Source organism: Pyxicephalus adspersus, chromosome 7 (assembly GCF_032062135.1).
Source record: "Pyxicephalus adspersus chromosome 7, UCB_Pads_2.0, whole genome shotgun sequence".
Taxonomy (NCBI): domain Eukaryota; kingdom Metazoa; phylum Chordata; class Amphibia; order Anura; family Pyxicephalidae; genus Pyxicephalus; species Pyxicephalus adspersus.
The window spans coordinates 14,715,284-14,737,484 of record NC_092864.1 but is presented as its reverse complement, the minus strand read 5'-3'; the positions used below and the strand labels follow the sequence as shown (position 1 = coordinate 14,737,484).

General features: G+C 39.6%; 1 protein-coding gene across 4 annotated transcripts in view; it reads left to right on the top strand.

Annotated features, from left to right (window-relative positions):
• TNRC6A (trinucleotide repeat containing adaptor 6A) overlaps positions 1–22,201 on the top strand; it is a 55,743-nt gene that overhangs the window by 5,731 nt on the left and 27,811 nt on the right. For all 4 annotated transcript variants that reach the window (XM_072417563.1, XM_072417564.1, XM_072417565.1 and 1 more), the window contains 2 exons: positions 15,996–16,086; positions 16,811–16,832. In XM_072417563.1, coding sequence (XP_072273664.1) covers positions 15,996–16,086; positions 16,811–16,832 — 113 coding nt within the window. The remainder of the gene's footprint in view (positions 1–15,995; positions 16,087–16,810; positions 16,833–22,201) is intronic.

Genomic DNA, 22,201 nt, shown 5'->3' with positions numbered 1-22,201 from the left:
AGCCATGTAACCCTAATCCTGCAATGGATAGGTTAGTGATGATGTATAGAGATCCTTTCTAATTAGCTTATGGAATGGCGTTGTTGCATTCCATTGTGGAACACTTTCCTGCCATACTCGTCTTATACGATTAGCCGAGGTGATTAATTTACATAGTGTGTTTATTTTGGCAGGGTGATGGGGGTGCAGTATTGGCTATTGGTAATTGACAATTGGTAATTGACTTGTCATTCTGCACGAAGCCATATTTATGTTGGAGAATTTAGCCGTATGCAGATCCTAATCCCTTCCTATTGAACGCATTTCATTACTTGTGTCCCCAGTTTGTTGTCATCATTAGTATTGATGGGACTCTCTCCTTCCACTCGTGTAGTGTATGTAATCATTGATATTGCTGTTTTGTTTGCATATTTATGAACTACCTCCCACCGTCTCCCATGTGTATATTGCTGCATTGTAAAATAAAGACATGGAAATGAGCAGGGCGTACTTATATACAATCTCCCCCCTCTCTACACCGAGTGTTCTGCCTGCGGAGCCAACACAGTCACCAGTATGAAATATTAATCGTCAATTAGACAGATGAAAAGGAAAGTGAAAGTCAATCCAGTCTGAGGAAGCATTGTGCAACATTCTCAGATGAATATATTTGTTCTCGGATCAATACCGAGCTCCTTGTATTGTGAAAGTGGCTGACCATTTCTATGTCAGGCTCTTGTTGCTGCTGTTCAGTTTCATCTTCTCCTTACCCACATTGTGGTGTCTGCCAATATTAAAGCTGATTATTTCCTATTCATATATTACTATATTCTTGCATAACATAGAACCATCCACATCAATGCTTGGTACATTCCTAAGCATACAGACGACGTTCTGGGGTAGGTTTAGCCCAAAGCGAGTTAGGGCTATAAGTGTGGTTTTGCACATTGCTAGGAAAAAGCCCTGAAGAAGGAACAACCAACCATAGCACAACATTTCTCATCATTTTTAACATGGAGAAACTCTTAAAATACCTTTCATGTCTTAGCAAACCCCTGACCATAACTTCCACAGATCCCAGTATATTGGCATAATGGTCAATGGCGAGAATGCCTTTTGCATTGGAAGATTGTCCACCTTATAGATAGCCAAAAAAATCATTGGTGTTAGTGAAAACTGACCAGGGAAGCAAATATTGCTTAGGAACTCCTAGCAACATCTAGAGCAACCTTTTTAACATTCGGGGGGACCTCTGCCAAAGTTTGATCTGCCCAGTTCATGGTTGAAACTTCTGGAGAAACCCTGGTTGAGATACACTGGCTTAGAAGAAACCTTTACAAACCCGAGATCATTCTCTAGTAAAATCTAGACCTGCACGGTAAACATGCTCCAGCATCAAACATCTTGATGAAATTGAGCGTATCTAAGCAAATATTGCAAAAGTGCTATGGAAATTGGGTGTGCAGCACAAAATAGTAGTTGTGGCTCTAGCATGGTTGTTTTTAGCATGGCGTTCTCATTTTATACAAACCAAATATATGTTTAGTCAGTACAGCTGTACACAGTGCAGCAGCTAAAGCTGCAAAATAATCGTAGGTTGGTATGTCAGTGGGCAGGTTTCCTAATTGGTGTTCGAGTTGGTTGAGATGTTAAATTTCAAAATCTTTCATTGGTAATCCTTAACGCAGAGCTAAACCTGCAATACTCACCTATTCCTGTCCCCGTCGCAATCTTCTTTCTTCTCTTCCTGAAGACTATTTTTGGCCATCTTGATGGGCTGGGCCAGATCCTATGCAGGTGTTCATTCATTCTCAGCATGTGCAGGTAAAGCTGGGATTGCTGGGTATTCTGGCAACTGAAGATGTGCATGCACAGCTCAAATTTTTTTAACATTTACCAGAGCATTAAGGCAGGTAAGAGGGGTTATTGCAGAACGGTCCTTTTTTTTGCAATAATGACCTTGCGCGATCATGGATAAAAGTGTAACTTTAGCTTACTGTAATCTTGACCCTATATGTATTGCAATATAAAATAAATTCCATTGCTGGACCATAGTTTACCTGCACTGTCAGTGACCCACCTATCTCAGCGTGACTTGCTGGCATTTCAGGTCTTTCGAATATAAACACATTAAGCTGCGTACACACGGCAAATTTTTCTCGCCCGATAATCGGTATCGGCCAATTATCGGGCGAAAATCTGCCGTGTGTACAGTCGGATCGTGCAGTCTTTTCTCGTTGGAAAGGATCGTGAAAGATCCTTTCCAACGAGAAAAATTGCAGGTGTGTACGCAGCTTTAGACCATCTACACTACTCTAGAGATGGTTGTCACTGTGTACATTCCTGCTCCAGGTCAGCAGAGCCTCACTTTGTCCACACCTAGAAAGTTCTATAGCAGTTTCTACTCACCCAACTGATCTGGTTATTTCGTATTTGTCCAGTTGCTTAGCAGTTTTTGACATTTATGTAATGGAGGCTACAATTAGAGACGAATAAAAGTTCCTTCACCAAATTCGGAAGCTTTCGCAAAACATTTTCTATCTGCAGGTTTTTATTTAGAATTCATGGTCTCCTTTAATTCTAAAATGACTGATTTTACAGTATGCATTTGACTCTTCAGCAAGTCAGAACCTGGACTAATATCTAGCATTATTTAGCCTTTATACTACCCAGTCCTGCCGCACCAGGCACTTTAGAATAGATTACAGAGGCTGGTAAATATTTACAGGAACCCCCACCATCCATAATCCTCCTATTGCCTTGGGAAACGCACACACCCAGTAATGATATAGTGAATTCTAAAATTAGGTATGTAAACTAAACCGGTTTTAATTTAAACATTTCATTTACTTGTTGATGTAGAGAAAAGGATGCCATGACAGGCAAAATATCTGCAGAATAAACTATAGCTTTGTTTTTTTTTTTTTTATTTTTGTTTTTTTTATTACAAGGCTGATATTTGACTAATACTGCTTTGTGTAGCAATGAGAACTAGTTATTACTAATCATCGGAGCCGGTAATGCTCTACAAATATCTTTATCTAAAAAGGAGACCGACCCATGTATTTACATCACAGTGGTTAGAAACAAAGGGGGCACTCTCAATGTGCAGATGAATTTACCTTTTTGATTTTTTTTTTTAGCCTGGATTTTGGAATAGTCAATCTTTTAAATGGTATTCTACACATATTCCACCACAGCTCTCCTGTATGCTCCCTATAGACCAAAGCATTTTTTATTTTACCTTTCGGCCTGCTTATTCTTCAAAAATTTGTTATTCCTAATATAACATAGGATTATGTTGTAAAAGATTATTATTAAACAGGATTTATATAGCGCCAACATATTATGTAGCGCTGTGCATTAAATAGGGGGTGCAAATGACCGACAGATACAGACAGTGACACAGGAGGAGGAGAGGACCCTGCCCCGAGGAGCTTACCATCTAGGAGGTGGGGGAAGTAACACAATAGAATGTATGTAATGTTCTAATAGATGTGTTTTCTGGTGTAAAAGATGTCCAAAAATAATGAATCACTTAAGTGAAGTGGAAGAAGGGTAACCGGAGTTTATGATGGTAAGCTAGGGGATAGTGGAGGGTTAAATGGGAACAAAATAGTACTTGCCAGGAGATTGACCCTCTTTGTTTTGGTAGCCATTATTAAGGCAAAGTTACGGGTAATGGAGCAACTCACTGGGATGAAAATCTTGTTTACTTTTAAGATATTTATTTCATGCTGTCTTTAAAAAAAAATAATGAGGGGTTTACCCCTTCTCCGCTTTAAACATAAAAAAAATTAGCTTTAACTTTAATTGATATTGTATGCAGATTATAACTCCTTTTATTTCAAGATAAATGATAAATTAAACACAGTAAGTAGAAAAGTAACTATTACTTTGTATTTTAAATTACTTCTAGGGGTGTTTATAAACCCTGTTCAAGCATTATTATGCTACCTCTTCTGCGCAGGGCCTCCTAATTCATCTGTTTCTACATATCCAGTGGAGCAATATTATTAAACAGGATTTATATAGTGCCGTCATATTACGTATTAAATAGGGGTTGCAAATGACAGACAGATGCAAACAGTGACACAGGAGGAGGAGAGGACCCCGAAGTGCTTACAATCTAGGAGGTGGAATGTGAACAATTTTAGAGACTGTGGGGACTTAGAAAATACTACCTATGCCCCCCCTCACCTTGCAAAATCCCAGCAATACCTGTGACACCTATGCTGCACTGCTCTTGAATTCAGAGCAGAGTTGCCACTCATTAAATTTTTTGCTGACTTGTCTTATAGTATCAACCATGTCACAGAGGTGGAGTAGCATGGTAATTTTATGATTCTAATAACTCTTTAATAACCTTTCTACTTGGATGTATCAATAAACGTTGGGAGTGGTAAAATCCTTACAAAGTTTGTTCCAGGCTTTTTGGCATGCTGGTCACAAATCTAGCCTTGTGTCTAGGATTTTGGTCAGATGACCAGGACTGGAGGGAGCCTGCTGCTACATTTTCTGTACATCCTTGAAAGACTGATCAGCTTTAAATATTTCAATCTCCAGTTTAGCATGAACATAAAATGAAATCTTCATAACTACATGTAATTAGCAAGTGACCTTAGGACTTGGGCCCAGCTAATTATACCAGGTGAATCTTTGCCAGTAAGAAGGCACGGGGCACGCTAAAATGCTCACTATAAATGTTTTTTTCCAGTTGCTTTGGATGTTTTTAAAGCTTTTATCAGTTCTGTATTCATGAAGTGATTAGGAGCTGCGTTTGTATTTCAAGCTCTACAATCATGCACGTAGGGCTTTTGTGCCGAGTATTGTGACCTTGTTTTGGATCACTTATTATAGCTTTGTTTTTTTTTTCGTCTTATCTGAACTTTCTATTCTTCGATGTTTACACATGTGCCCTTATCGTGTTGTATATACCCGAGCTATTGCCTTGAGAATATTCCCAGATAGTGTTAGTACAGGTGCTCCCTTCACTGTGGAGAGTTCTCTTTTTTGTTATGCTGAAAGCATACTAACGGATCCTTCACTGGGAACAGAAACATTTTTTACCCGATCCCAAGACTTGGGCAGAGGTATTAGTTTTGTTCATTCCGTGTTTACTTCTGCTATTTCTGTGGTTAGATAATTTTGGTGGTGACATTGTGTTGCATTACAGTAATAGCACAGAAGGGTTGTGTGTTAATTAAAACAGAATCAAAGTTCCACCTTAAAGAATCCATCAGGCAGGTCATTATTGCAGGAAGGGACAGGTGATGAGCCTTCTGCGATAATCCCTTCTACCTGCCTGATCTCTCTGGGTTAAAAGCTGACTTGCGTATGCGCAACGCTGGCTTTGGTTGCTAGGGTGCCCGGTTTCCACTGCACATGCCGATTTGTAATAATGAACTCCTGTGTGCATGCATTGGAGTTGCATCATTCCGACCTGGACAGTCAAGGTGGCCAAAGATCATCTACCGGAAGGGAAGAAAGCCGTAAGATGGCGACTTGCGAGGGACATAGTCCAGGTGAGTAATGTGCGTTTAGTTCCACTTTGTTTCTGCAAGCTAAGACTACAAATACACTGCCTTTAACAGGGAATCTTGATATGACCCCATAAGATAACCTAAGAGACTATGCAGAAATATGAAAGTTTAATCGTAACTAATGCGCCCCACCTCAGATGGTAAACAATAAAGATCATCCAATATCAAACCTGGCATCTCCATATTTCCGGATTTTGCTCATGCAACCAGTTTCATGTTAGTGCCAATTTATTCCAAGTATCCCTGTCTAGGTTGGACAAAATTGACAGAAGAAACGTTTAAAATATTTAAAAATATTTTGCAGTATGCCAAAGGATCTTGTGACTGCTTTGTTCACTTTAAAATGCAGACATGAGTGGTCATTATAAAAAACCTATGGGTCTCCTATTCTTTTACAACTTTTATACATGAGTAATAAGTTGAAAGCTCGGCATCCATCTTGCAGTCTAAATATTTGCAATTGTTCAGTCTCCTTCTGATCTACCAAAACTTTAGGGTGGCTCATAAATACAAGAGATGGTTTGATTGCTATGGTCTACGATTGGCTATGTAGGGGGGTCAAGCGGCTTTAGGGCCACGTACACAAGTCAGATGATTCTCGTCCGATAATCGACACAGGGCTGATATCGGACGAGAATCTGGCGTGTGTACAACGCTTGTCGTTCATAGCTCATGGATCTGTCCTGGCAGATCCACGAACGATCGCAATAAAAGTGAAGAGGAAATATGCAACGGGGTGCTGCTCTGTTGTTCTCTCCCCCCCTCCCCTGTCTGTATGTTCAGCGCTCGTTCATGCAGGGTGCTTGTATTGCAGAGATGTTTTCGTTTTTCTCCTATATATTATTGGTATCCTACTCGTGTTAACTTTTGGTAACAATCCCCCTGCATTGTTTTTATTACTTGCATTGCATTATAACGTGTTAATAAACGGCTTCTTCAGTTCTGGAAAAGATTTCACTTCTGCAGTGCAGGATCTGTTTTTCTTCCCTTTATTTTGGTGATGGTTATTTTATTTTTATTTCTGGAGACTGTACTGGAAAGCTGCTTGCAGTAAAGCCTTTTCTTGCAGGCTGCTCATTTTGAGCATCTGATCTCACAGGGGCAGCTGATAGGTGACCTGTAGACATAAAAGCCTGGAAGAAGCTTAGCTGCTTGAAAATGGAATGCGCTGCCTAAAGGAGGGAAGAACCCCCATGCCAAGACAGCTGCATGATTGACATAATGATCTGCATTGCCCGACTGCCTTCAGTGTACAGCTACCGAAAAGCACTTGTTTGCTCTTAAGCAGGGTTTTGGAGAGCATCAGCTTGTTTATATAGTGTGTGTAATTAAAAAGAGATTTAATGCTGTAATCTACATAAAAAAACTCAGAAATATGGGAATTGCTAATATGGATTTAGCACCACACAGAAATTGATTGCCGTTCCGCTGTCTAGTTGTTGTCCTGGAACACCTTGGTGCTTGAGACCTGAAAATTGTCCGCTTGCATTCTTATTCAGGATCCGTGACTACCTAGGTATGAAGCCAGGACCAAGATTAAAGCATTGGGACCTTTCAAAAACAAGCCAGCTCTGCATATTAACTATAGCAAGTGTTATGTTCTGCTATAAAGAACACCGCATCACCAATGGCTTCAAGATGTTGTATAAGAGAGACCTTGGGATGTGGTTTTTATATGCAGGTGCAATATCTGCAGTCAGCCCTCACCACCTATCTGTCTGCACACAAATGAGATTTCACAGGAAACGAAAGTAGCATAGAAACACAAATGCAATACATTGAAGTTTACCTGTACTCTTCTGTGGTAGCTGCATTTGTTTTCACTTTTCAGGAAGGACATAAATACCTTTTTTGATCTCACTGAAAATGCAGCAGTGAAATCCCATGAGCTGAACAAAAACTCCAAGAAACTTTTTATTTATTGTGTATACTAATCATTACTATTCACCATGTAATGTTCCAGGTCCAGCCTGTGTGATAACCTACATACACTAGATGGGGAAAAAAAGAAGGCTGATTGTTATTTTGCAAAATTGTCAGTTGGATAATAAACTCCTAAGACGATGCAATATATTTCATTTGTTTTTAGGATTAGATAGGATTGAAACAAAATGGCATTTATATACTAAATTATTGCAAAGCCTGAGAACAACTTCTTATGGAAATACTAGGATTGTAGTGAAATTGAGCAGCAACTTTTATATGAAGATTCTCCTTGTTTTAAACCAACAAATTTCCTCCATTTCCTATAGCAAGGCTGCTTTACAAGTCATCTGTGCTATCACCTTGGGCGGGCTCTTTTTGCTCACCCAAAGTCACTCCAGGTCTCTTTATTTTTTATATTTATTCCACCTTCAACTGTCCATTACTACCGGCTTGACATGGACACTTACTGTAAGCTTTCCAGTGGTCGTGTCTTCTCCAGTGGGCTGTCATCTCTACTGGGTACTGCTATTGGCAGCACTGGATCAGCACTTCTTGCAGAGGAACCAGCACGCTTCTAGGGGGCGGGGGATTTGTCTCAAAAAAATAAAAGGGTCCAGGATACCGCTAAAACATGAGATCGAGGAGGGGTTTCAGGCAGTGTTCTCCCCAGCCCTTGTTAGCTGTGTGCACCACCTGGCAATTTTCAGTAACCATCCAACTCTCTTTTGGTGATTACTGAAGAGTAGGGTCACCACCTGTTCAAAGCTTCTCACCCAGCTATGAGGTGAATACTGCAGGTAATATACTATAGGTCCTTAAAGCCCATCTTCAGGATAATGCACAGTATGCAGAGAATTCTCATGTTACTGCACTAAATGAGTCAAATCAAAAGTATTTTTTTTAAATCACAAAAACTAGATTATATTGAACATGTTTTCTTCCTAAGTTATTGCTTGTCGTTATTTTTAGTTGGCCTAAAGGGTTTTCATCTGTGCTTTCCCCTTGTTTGAACCACCTCTGATTCACGCAGCACCACATTCCCTTACAGTGCGAACGTTAACACATGCTGATTTCCAAAATACAATTGATCCAGCACTTTTTATCCCCGGATAGAGCAGACAAAAGTTGAACAGGCAAGCGTCTGTCATGTCCACTCTGTACTTTACACTGTTGTCAGCATTTACTGGCTTTTTTGCTCATGGGTGTATTGTTAAGGTGTGCGTTGCAGACTATTGTTGCATTAAACTCTGTATTTGTGTTGCTTCTCCATCACAGTGGAGTACTGGTTGCTTATTGCATTCCGCTTTTGTTATCAAAAACTGTACCATGCTGTTCATAGTTTGCATTGCAAGAGCTTTCTATAGTATGTACTATGTTGTTTCCAAGCTGTATAAAAGTGCAATTTCGGCACTTGCTAAAAGAAGAATATATTAAACGAGAATAGCAGTTTTGTTCATTATGGGAAAATAAATGATCAGGATGATGTAGGAGGGGATAGACCTGTGTGGTATATTTTTAGAATGTGGAATGCTATTTTTTTTCTTTGTGGAGCTGACTGTGAACTTCAATCCCAATGTTTAATGAAAAGTGTTTTCATTCAGCCTGTTGTCAAAGTTGCCAGTGTTGTACCCCATAGTTCATAATCTGGAGCCGGCTTCTACTTCATGTATCCTTAAGCTGACCTATCAATAGCATTGAAGGATAAATACTTGGATACATCTTCTTTTCATGCGGGACATTGTCGGGTTCTCTTTTGTTCCTCACAATGCCGGTTCTCGCTCCTTATGCAAATGTCCCCTGTCCTCAAAAGACTTCTTGCCAAATTTGTAAGAAAGAGGATAGGATCTGCCCTGTAATGTGTTGATAATACGGTCTTAATATGCAAATAAAAGGATGGGGTTCTGTCCTCCTTGCTCAGGCCAAAATGTTGGTGGAGATGCATTTAGGAGTAAATGTGTAATACCACTCCGGAGTGCTGCTGTTATATATTGGGGATTTGCAGTGGGATACCATAGTATGCTTCTTTTTTTCTCCTCAGGCTTTTTTTTTTTTTTTTTTTTTTTTTACATGTGGAACTAAAGCTTTGTCCCCTGTGTCTTGTGAAAATGTATTCTCTCTTCTCTCTACGGTGGTCCACCAATGTCACATAGTGATCCCCTCTGATGGATTGCTGAACATCCGGCGTTACTGACCAATGTTGTATCCTAATGGGGAAGACGCAGACCTCCCCTCTCTATAGAACACAACAGCACTGCAGAGAACACTCCGTACCGTGCTTGTCCATTCTACCGTCTCTGGAGACAGCCAAAATTTACAGCAACAATTATTAAGCATGTTTAGCTTAAGACTCCTTTGGTCCTAATTACCGGGCAGTGGTCGCCATTATGTTTGCTTCTTTGTAAAGTTAGGTTTTTAATGATGTTGCTTTTTTCTAGATGGTGCCGTGCAATGTAGATTTTCTGCTCTTGTAGGTGTTAAAAACCTCTAGGTTTTTAGTGGTCATCAAAGTACTTTTGAGCATCCTTTCAGCCTTGCACATTAGTCATTTAACATCTGCTGAATTGTGTGTTTTGTAGCTTGTAAAAGACCTGCTTTAATTGGCAAAAAAAAGCATTAAAAAATGTTATGGGGTCAGAGGTGGTTTTCCTGGAGTCCCTGAGTTTATGGACTGGGAGAGGGAGATTCCCATATAGGACCAGCCAGTTATAGAAGCATTTACTGTATATGTTGGACTCTTCGTATTCACCCCAGAAATATTTTTTTGGGAAGAAGCTGTAGGTGGGTGGTGGTCGTACCTGTATTGTTACCCAACTTTTCAGTAAGCACCCAATAATAGCCGGGTGGTTACTGAAAAGTTCCTGGTGGAGTACCCAGTTTAAAAGGGGCTGGGGAGAACACCAAGTTCTTTTTATTCAAGTAGGAATCAAGGTTTATCCAAAGTTGAGATTTAAACATGGTTTGGGTAGACCTTGCCAATGAGGTTTAAGAATTCGGTGGTTTCTTGGGTAAAAAAAAAAAATGTGTTGCAGTGACAGGCCTAAAGGGTGAGTTGGAGCCAGTGAATTTTTTCCAGAAAGATCCAAACATTTTTGGCCATGTTCTCTCTGGCTTTTTTGGCTTTTTAAATCTTATAAATCGGGTTATATAACTACACTTATCCCTTACATAAGTTAGGAAGCACGGTGTGAATATCTTAAGGAGCACAGGTAGCTTCCATAGATTTAGTAGCTGGCAATTCTTGCAAAGCAGATTTATCTGTGCTTCTTAAATCTGACATTTTGCATTCTTTGTAAGAAATGTTTCCTTTTCCACTTCTGCTGTAATAACTTATAACCTTTATCTGTATGTTTTGCCAGATCGGTTTCCATGTTATGAAAATTCTTGAAATAAAGTCAGCTTAGTTAAGCAGAAAGTTTTCCCTTCGTTACCAAACACTAACTTCTTGTCAGGCTTTAACATGTACTTTGAGCCAGTTGAAATTCCTCAGAAATGACTGAGCAATGCTTTACCCATGCAGTGGAGATAACTGGACTTTTGGAGCCAAGTCAGATGAGTAAATTCATAGCCGCAGTAGACTGCTCTGATTTATAGCGTGATTTTCTACCTGTGTGCGTTTAAATGTTAAAGCATCTGCAACTTGTGCACCGAATGAGACGGGAAGCTACTGAAGTTGGCTTTTTTTTTTGTTTTTTGTAGTCATAAATGCTGCAGGCAGTTGCCCAGGGACGGAGCTATAGTTTGATGGATTCACTATGACACAGCTTTTCCCCATCTGTAATTTATTTTTCTCCTGGGAAGAGAAAGTTAGCAACATTGCACTTATTAGTCAGAATTCTGCTATTCTAAAAATAATCATGCTTTTAAAGTGTACCGGCTGTATGTAAAATAAAGCTAAGATAAAACCAGACAATGTTGTCCTACGGAGTGCTCAAGATGACATTTAAAACCCCAGATTTAAAAAGGAATTCTGTAGGACTCGGCCCTTCTAGAAAATGAGATGTTGGAAAGGCTAAACACCTTGCAGTTAGGAATCCAGGAAAGGAGAGGGTGCTGTGGGAACAATATGCTCTGGGCAGGAAGCTTATTCATTAGCAACCCTTTCTAGAAATTTTGTGTTGAATAAAATCTACTTTGATCTGAGTCACATAGGAACCAGAACATTAAAAATCCAGCATAGTAGAACCTTGATTGCAATCACCGAACAGGTTGATTGGCGCGCTTTGTCATTGGGTCTAATAAGAGAGATTACAAGCATAGGGTGTGTAGAGGTTGCCTTAATAATAATTGAATAATGCGAAATGTAAACATAGAACTAGATCGCTTTTATCCTTCCTATGTCCAGTTTTAAGTATTTCTAAAGCTAGCACTCCCCCCCCCCCATTTGCATATAGTAGATAGAGGTAAACCCCCTGCTTAGGTTCTTTTCCAATGTAGATTGGAGTTCTGGTTCTGATTTGTCTTTATTGATGGGTGTAAATAATTGTCCATGCAGTACGCCTGAGAAGCTGTTTTTACATTATTTCTATAACCTTATTAAATTGACTTATAATTGAAATGTTAACTCGCTGTTTTGTTTATATTGAACAGCATATCAATTTCAGTACCAAAAGTAATAATGATTTACACAAGTGACCCTTGGACTCTTTATCTGTACTTGCCATAGAGATACAGAAGTGAAAAGCAAACAACTGAATGACAACAGAAAAGTCCCAAGTGAGGCATGAATAAATGTGTTTGCAACAAATTTGCAACAGTCTCATAGATAGGAAACACCGAGCATGAGCGGACAATGTAACCCGGGCACAGGCTAAATGTCCAGCAATCTATTTGAGATTTAGTGATCGAAGCAGGTGTGTGCCACTGTTCCAGCAGAGGAAGAATAAATGCTGATGGTAATGTGTGCTGGTAATACAACTCCTTTTTCTCCTTCCAGCCATTTATTACTATTTCTGCAGTACATTTTAGGGAATGCTTGACTTTGCTGCATTGATTCATTGGAAATCTTTGCTGGTAGAAAGGTTTGCTAGTTGCTTGGCTATGATGATGAATGTGTGGCTTCAGTACTTTGAATTTATGATCCAGTACTGTATGCAGTTATTAATATTAAACAGGATTTAAATAGCACCAACATATTACACAGCGCTGTACCATAAATAGGGGCTGCAAATAGCAAACATATACAGACGTGACACAGGAGGAGGAGAGGACCCTGCTCAGAAGAGCTTACAATCTAAGAAGGGTTTCCTGCCTCCATGTGCCTTTAGAAAACAAAGCAAGAGACAACTAATGAAGTAGGATTTTAGGATTTCGGCAACATTTCTCTGAACACAGGTGCACATTGATTTAGGCTTTAGGAACTAACGACTGTTTAGAAGAATTTTAAAGGAACTAAGAGCCATTTTATTGACTTTAGTAGGCAAAGCTCAGTGTAAGTAGATGTAACTTTTAGATGAATGGGCTTGGCTTCTGGCTTTTATCCAGCCCTGGGTTAGTGCTACATAAATGAGTATGCAGCTTGGCTCAGCATCCCAACGCCGGGCTTCTGCTCCATTAGACCTAACCGAGATTAAGTGTATGCTGTAAGTGTTAACACGGAAAAACCTGCAGTGTTGATTTGATTATTGACCATTTAGATGTGTATTCCTGTAGCGTTCAGGAGATCAAAGACCTCCTGGGTGGTTCTGCCAGCAATCCTTCACTTTGGTGGCAAGAGCATCCCATCGCTGGTTTTCTTCTTAACCCTTTCTAATGGCCTTGCTAAAGCTCGTAGAAGTACACGATTAAAAACAAGAGGCGTTCAATTCTGTGCTGTGACTCCATAATTGGTGAATTGACATTAAACCTGAATAGTCACCAGCTTTCAATTCACAGACTCCAATTCATGGGCCAAATTGCCCAGTCATAGAGAGCCATTGACTATTTTTTTTTCTTTTCTAGGGTGTTGCATTTGTGCCCCTTTATTATGATTTTTGAGTAGACCTTATGAGGTCTCAAAAGGTGCAGATAACAATAACCTGAACCTTCCATAAACTATCCTGTGCTAACATTTTTTGCACTATCATGGTGCAAAAAATGTCAGCACTCGTAGTTCTTTGAAAGATCCTTTCACCGTGATTTCTTACCAACTAATGCAATTTTAAGGGTTCTACGCAGTATTTCCAACTCAGATTTTTTTTTTTTTAAATCAAAACATTTCTGGGAAGATTTCGGCAGGTGGCTGCCCCTTTATTGTGACCAACCTTTTCAGTAACCAACTGGTGGTTCTGAATAGTGCCGGGTGGTGCACCCAGCCAAAAGGGTCTAGGGAGAACACTGCGATGATGGTCCCGTCCTTTATTCAAAGCAACAGAGGAATTCACATACAAATATCTTATAAATAATTACAAATGGTAATAAACTTGCCCAATAAAGGACATCCCCCAAACTACTATCCCTATAGCACAGCCTCCAGCTTTCCAAATATAATTATTTGTGAATGACATACCCAGATAACCCTGACATAAGAATGTCTAAATCTGTTTCACAATCTGAAGTAATCCTGATAGTGTGCCAATGTACAAAGTACAAACCCTTCCACAAACTTCCATAGAAGTGTTATCCTATCCGTTCCTGTCATTGGAAAATTATATAATAGCGCACAGAATGAAATACAAATGTGAGTATTGCTACTTCTCACACACCCCATAACCTGTCCGGGTAACACTTTCACCCACGCTAAGTAAACTTTGGCAAAACTTTCTGGATTTCAAGGGACTCCTATGTATTGTTTGTTTTTTGTGTTCTTCCCTTTATATTTTATTCCCCTTGTACAATACAATGCAACGCTGATCACACTCCTCGTGGTTAAGTGGTAATGTTTACACTGTGCTGTACAAAATCAGGAACAATTGTTTTATTGTGGCAGCACAGAAGCCAGCCAATAACAGTGGAGGGAATTATCAAGGGGCTCCCTTCGTCTTGCACACAGTTCGGGTTATCTGGCTCTGTAATTTTGAAAGCACTGATAATTAGAGCCATAATCTCCAGCGAGTATTCGTCTGTGTAATTAATATGATCTGGTCTTTATTATTAACTGGCAAACTATAATAAAGACCCTGTTAATAGAATTATGTAATTCACGGCTGTTTACTGCATGCCTCAGCGGCAGACTCCTTGTTATGATTTGCAAGATCTCCGGAGCAAACCCCAAATTTGCATGTCTCCCGGTAGCTTGTCAGGGGATTTAAATGCTGATTGGTTTGCTAAATAGAGATCACAAAAAAGAAAGAAAAGAAGCCAAGTAGGTGCAGAATGGCCAGAATAATAAGGGATTGTTATGTTTTCCACAGTAGAATTCCTGTGGTAACAATTGTTGCTTTCATTCAGTTATTTTGCAGTGAAGGGCATCCAGTTTTCATGGTTTATTTACTGAGCTCTGGCTGCTTTTTATTCATAATCAATTCTTTTTATTTTTTTTTTGTTAGTGCTTATATATACATATGTGTGCAAATGGAAACTTTGCTGAAGCTGTATTATATAGGATTTATAGGGACCCCATGCAAATAAAAAATTTAGCAATTTTTTTTAAATTTTGTAAGAATTGCACCTGGCAAGCTTGCTTGTTGTTGGATTTTTTTTGTAGGATGTATGAATTTAGGTAGTTATTTACACACACGTGTTTTTTTATTTTTTTATTTATTTTTTGAAAATCCGATATAATAAACTGGCTGAGCTATAAAATCTGCCATGTGAAAAGAGGTTGGCACAATTGGCTTTTCTTAAAAAGGTGTCCTGGCTATGTTAATGATTCTTTGACCTTTCATTCTTTTGGCCGAACGCAGAACAGCTTGTGATGTGCTAAGATGTTGGGTTGGCTGCAGCTATCAGGGCAGCAAAATCTTGTAGGATGTATTTGAAGTGTTGCAATGACAGCTCGTTCCATCCAACCTGACACTTGCAGCATGCTCTGTGCCGATCAGTGTGCCCTGCCAAAGGTGCAGGCTCCAGAAATCATCTTAGTTCTTCCCTACCTAAACACTGACCCAGGACAAACATGCAACTACTTAAGTTTTGATATTTTGGATTTGTACCTAGTTTGTTGTGGGCCAGTGATTCCCCAAGGTTTGAAATAGGAATAAGTTGAGCCTGTAGCCTCAACGCTGTTTTCTCCTACCCCTATATCACTAGCTTTTAAGGGGACCCTTTAAACCCCCAAAATGCATTGGTTTTACACGCACACACTTTCTATGTTCTCCATTTAGTTGGTTCCCTCTTGCACATCAGTTGCAAAAGTAGAAATCCCACAGAGGTTCTAGCATTGCTAGCATTACTTCTGTCTCTGTTGCTATTAGCTCTCCTCGCTTCCTGCCTTGGATAGAACAATTTCACCAGACAAGATTTGAAGGAATCTCTCCAGCAGAGTCTAGTGATGAACCATAAGTCCTGTCTGCTATTACTGCCTTTATTCTATCCAAAACTAACAATAAAGTTGTGGCTGTGTACTTTTATGAAGTCGTATTGTATCTCTAAGTGAATCACAATTGTAATCTCAACAATTTTTTTTTTCAGGAGTACAGCGCAAGAAGAGGAGGTACAGTTAATGGAAGAAAGAAAAAATCGAAAGAACGACAAGAAGAAGAAGGATCCTTCCTCTAAAAAGGTAAGCTGTTCTGATGGGAGCTGGATAAGGAAGATCCTCTGATTTTTGTCCTTCACTTTTGTGGTTTTCTTTGGTTTACTTAATTTATATAGAACTGTTTTTAATATGTTCATCTTTATAAATGTCATGTTACTAACACAGGGTCTCACAATCTAATGCCCCTACTATTGTCATATGTATTAACACAGTTTATGGTCATTTTTGAGGGGAAGGGAATTAACCTAACTGTCTGTTTTTGGGTTGTGGGAGGAAACCCAGAGGAGGATTACCCATAGAAAAACCATGCAAAATATTGGGAGATCTTACAAACACACAGCACGCTGGCCAAGATTCAAGCCTGGTACAAAGGCATTCAGCCAATTGTGCTGCCCACTTCACTTATAAAGCTTTCTTTTGTTAGCATTATCCTAAGAGTTATGTAACTGTGTATTCTAAAGAAAAAAATATTGAAAATTTTATTTTCCTGGATTTCCTTGCACTAAATTTAAAACCAGTGTTACTATAGATAGAGCATTAAAATGTCTCGGACGCAGGCAGAATGCACTGGAAGCAAGCCACGTTTTCCAGTCGAGACCCCACACAGGTTATGCAGAGTTTTACCAAGGATCAGTTCATGTTAATAGAATACTTTTCAATAGGAAGATATTTTTTTTCTAGTTAATATTAAAAAATAGTTTGTTCAAAATGTTCAAAAGTAATTATTTTTCCCCGTTTTCTTTTGCAGGCCTCTGATCAAAAAAGCAAAGGTAAGACCCTGATAATCAAGTGCTTAGAATTTAGGGTTTTGTAAGACTGTTTGTTTTTATGGAGCCTTTTTCTTTAACCTGTTTGGGTTGTGGTTATCTTGTGTAAACTTTGGTTTCTTGAAGAGAAAGCAGCCCTTCCATACTTCCTTTTCAAAGTCTTCTGAAGTAAACGTCTTTTGTTACTGAAATTTGCAACAAACCCTGAAACTTACACTTTCAGTAAATGGGCAGCTAATAATGTCCAATATCAAGCATATTCATTAATATATAGAAACTTTGGTATATGAGATTTAAAGGGAACCAAATGCACATCGATTAATATAAAGCTTCATTTATGAAGAGTTTATAACAGGGCAGTCATTTTTTTTTTTTTTTTAGGGATTACTAGCCTTACGCTTCATAGTCCTATCACAAACTCCACCTCTGAGAAGCTCATAATCCACTGTCCATGCCAGAGACGTGACCTTATTTTCCCAACAGAATATAGAATTTGGTCATAAGACCAAGATGGAGTCCAGACTTCTTTTTTTTGGCATGTGGGAGGAAACTGGAGAAAATCCATGCAAACTTATTGAGAATATGCGTACTCCATGCAAATCATGTCCTGATCAGATTTGAACCTTGGACCCTAGTGAGGCAAAGCGAGAGTGCTTGCTGATAACCTTTTCCCATCCCCTTAAATGCCCTCAGCTGAGCTGTAATCAGCTTGCCTAATGCATTGCACACCAATATCTGATTAAAACTGACCTCCAGGCAAATGGCTGAATGCATAAAGTAAATATTTAGGAGGTGCCCATGTCTGTTCTCTTCTGGAGTGAGAATGCTCCTTGTTAGCGCATGACTCCTACACTGCTTGGCTCGTTGTCTGAGCTCTAATGTACAAGACTGATAACATGTTCAATTTGTTTACTTGCTGTATACTTTATGATGTAATGAGAAAAATAGGGTTGTGCTCATTTCGTGTCCTCTCCTCCTTCTGTGTCACTCTCTGTATCTGTGTCATTTTCAACCCCTATTTAATGTACAGCACTGCAGAATATATTGGGGCTATATAAATGTTGTTTATTATTATAATAATAATTTGAATGTTTTTTTTTTATTCACCTGAAGTTCTGTTATAAAGTGAACCTATGTTTTGCAACTATAAAAGCACCATGGTCACTTTACTGCTGCTCTCCACAGCTGGATATACAGACATTTCCATTGCTCTTCTGCTGCTGAGAACAAAGCTGCTAGTTGTGTCCTGTAGTTGGACCCCCCTTGTACGTGCCAAGCATCATGTAAGTCGTGAGCCCCCACCATACCTTGAAATAACATTTTCTATTGAAAGAATAAAGCAGCTCCACAAGAAAGGTATTTGTACAGAGCTGAGGAGGGCAGCAGCTAAGTGTACCTGTTACTTTGCCTTACATGGGCCAACAGGGTTACTCTAGGAGTTTGATGACATTGAATAAAATGCAGATTTATATATGCGTGGGCACATTAATATTCAGGACATTATCTGTATTTTTGTATACTTTGAAGTAAAAGTAGGAAGTGGTATTTTCCGTTTTCAAATACGAAACCTACAAGTTGTCATTTTCCTGGCTGCTTTGCCACAACAGAGACTAACATACAGCAACTACCAGCTTCTAGCTTGAACCTTTTGTTACTTGTACGCTGTCCAATGCCCATGTTGAAGTTTATTCAGATCGTGTGACAATTTGGCTATGTGATTGGCACATGAACCTGCATGTCAGCTGGCGATCCCTGGCTTGTCGTTTTATTTATTTGCTTCTTAGGAGTGCACGTTTTGTTTAGCAACTTGTATTGATTGGAGCTGTTAGTTAAATGGCTTTGTAATTACTTCCCCTGCACATTCCAATTTTTTTTCTTAGCAGTTTCTCAAATACAAACCAGGTTTAATTGGAGAATAGAAAAAAAATAATCACGATTTGGAATCCAGATGTGGTTTCTCTGGTATTGCTTTGTGTGGTAGTAAGTTCTGACATGAAGTGAGCAAATCCTCAGAGAACAATCTGACAGGTTTTATGGCTCGTTGTCGTCATTGGTGAGATACAAGTTCTTCTTTCTTAATCAGGATGGGAAGTAAGGTCTAGTCTTCCCAGTAGGGTTATAGACAATACGGAAAATCTGGCATGTTCTTACCCACTTTAGCCAGAGAAGTAGAAGTTCCCTCTAAGGCTATGTACACACGGTAAATGATTCTCGTCCGATAATCGGCTCAGGGCAGATATTGGACGGGAACCTCACGTGTGTACATCGTTCTCCCCTCTCCATAGAGCAGTATGGTAGTGTATGTACAGGGCTCGTTCATGCATCGGTTTGGCATTGCAGTCTTTTGTCATTGGATCATTTCCAATGACAATTATTGAATGTGTGTACACAGCCTGAGCAAGCTGATATTCTCCAATGGCTGTCATCTGAACAGGTGTCTTTCCATTTCAATTTGACTTCTTTTTGTGTGGAAACTCAAAACATTAGATTTTGTATCCCTATGTGCACAAAAGACTAAAAGTCATTAGGACAAGTAGAGAGGAAGATGAATCTCTCCAGCAGGCACTTAGCTGTAAAAACCCAATGAAGGTGCTATGTTTTTCGAAAATCTTGGTTTTACCTAAATCTTAGACGTTGTTTCCACTACCTATGTTGTGTTTATGCAGCATGTATGTTACTCTAATGCACCACAAAATGTGGTAAAGTACAGCCCATTCATATTAAATGTGTTGCTTGGAAGTATGAAAAAAAAAAACTCTTGGGCATTGCATTTCATGTGAAAATAGGTGCTTGGGTAAACCCATTGTTTCCTTACGCATTTTGCTTTGTATTGGCATAGGAGCATCATGCAATTGCTGCACTTCCATGATGTAAATCCCCTTTTTTTTACCACATCCCAAAGGTATATGGTGTATTGGATTGAGTTCTGGTGACTTTGAAAGCCACTTGTGCACAGTGGACTCGTCATGCTCAAGAAATAATTCTGAGATGATTTGAGCTTTGTGGCATGCTGGAAGAAGCCATCAGAGGATGGGTACACTGCGGTCATAAAGAGATGGACATGGTCAGCCACAAAACTAAATACGCTGTGGCATCTAACCAATGCTCACTTAGTAGTAAATGGCCCAATGTGTATTCCCCCCACCACCAGCCTGAACCCTTAGCTACAACACAGAATGGATCCATGCTTTCATGTTGATGCCAAATTCTTCAGAGCTGCTCAACTCAAACCAGCAAGGCCCATTCTGCCCTGCCTTTGCCCTGCAAACTTCTGCTTATTGTGTATTACCTGGCTATTTTCCTTGTATTTTGTCTTCATTTTAACGACCATGCCCTGTTATGGTGGTTGAGCATGGAAATCCCATCAGCACTTTAATGTGCAGGTGAAAACCTCTGAGTTTACTCGTAGCTTCCAGTTTTTTACCGTTTGCAATCCATGTCTAAAACTACCAAAGTCAGAACAACCAGCCAACTTGAATTTCTAGCAGATGTGTGATGAAAGCCTTTTTTTTAACTGCTTTATTTTTTTAAAAGCTCATGTGTATTAAATGAGCACAACATTGGAAATTTACATAGCTAATTATATCTAGAAGTGGAAGGGCCTCTGCCATAGTAATTGTGTCTGCCGACTATTGTTTGTGTATGTCTTTATGTCATGACTATCAAAATGGTTCTGAAAAGTCCAAAGACGGAGACAGGTACTCATTTGGAAACCTCATTAGTTTACTAGTTCGTTCAGCCTAGAAAAGATCAGTAAATTCAAATCTCCCCTCCCCATCACTGCTTTCATTAGTCCTGGGTTCATGGGGAAGGAAACGAGCAAGCCAAGGAACTACAAGGACAAGCAAGCTCTTGATAGCTTTTTTTATTTTTTTTATGAGGGCAGCTATGAAAACAACCGGGTGGTTTGAGGGCGGTAAGTTGCCACGGACAGTCGGCTTAGTTTATTGGGTTGGCTTCTTAGTTTCTAGGATTTGTCCATGAAGTTTGCAGATTTTAGATACATATAAGACACATTTGTATTCACTGGTAATTGTTAAATACTAAGATTTGTTCATTAGACATTCGTCCGATATTTGCCCTTGGCTATACAATGTCATTTACATTGGGTATGATTATTCATCTAAGATTTTATCTGAATATTGAATATTCAGGGAGCACTTTTGCAGTCCTTACTTTACAGAATTGCATAATCTGTTCTGGGAGCGATTTAAAACATTGATCTTGCAGCACTTCAATTTGCTTCTCTTGACCACATCAAAACAATTTTTTTTGCATAGTAAAATTCCCTTTTAAATGTTATACCCTGAATTCTGTGTAACAATGTGGCCACTTTGATGTGCAGATAAAGTTGCTCGTATATGCTTACGCAATTTCCACCGGGCGCTTTAATTCCATACCAAGTGCAGGGACCGAAACCTTTAAATGAAAAGATGCATTTCAATGTCTTCTTGCACTATTGTGGCTCTCTGGGAGGATTGAACAGACTCGCTTGTTCCTTCACCAGCCGTACACGGCTCTGAAACCCTCCGGGTATTTTGGTGACGGAGGGGTTAACCACTCCCTGTTGTCTGCGGGGAAGGAGGGGAGAGAGAGCCAGTCAGGCACTTGACAAGCTTGACAATGGCTGCCTGTACACGGGAGCCACAATTCCGGCTTTACTGAGTTAATAGATTGGCATGCACTGAAGATATTTTCCAGAACGAATAGCTGCACTTACAGCTACGGCCATCTTTATTTTATTTTATTTTTTTCTATTTCTAGCTTTGCACATTACGTGTGTTTGCTTTAAAAGCTAGACTTCCTCTGTGTGCCCTTCAGCATTCCTAAAGTGTCAGCCCTGGTGAGGCTCTTATGGTATTATAGGAGAGTCGTCACACCGTGCAGCGCCTTCGTATATTTTTGATCAAACCATTTTCATTTTTTTTTTTTTTTTACCCTGTCGGCAACCCTAATGTTAGGACAGCACATTATTTATTAGAAGGGAGGGAGCACTTGTCCAAACGGGCCCCTCCGTCAGGAGGAGTTGGCAAACAGGACTTCCACGGCAGTAAAATGACACCATGCTTCTCCTCCATTTTCTCATGAAGTCTGCTGAGTGGGAGAGCAACAGGAGTTGGAAACGTCTTGCCTTGGATCCTTGCTGCGTAACTAGCGCCTCAGAGGCTTCCTTTTTGGATTTCCATCAGGTTTGTTCCTGTGCAGCTGCCTGTGTGCGTGTGTCGTTGCCTCTTGTCTTCCTATAGGTTTTACCATGTCTGCGTTTCCCTATGGATCAGAGCCGTACATGAATGCTACACACGTAAGACCGCTATAAAAAGCCTTGGCAAAAAGAAATACAGCCGTACGAGGGAAAGCAGCTTGTTAGTGGT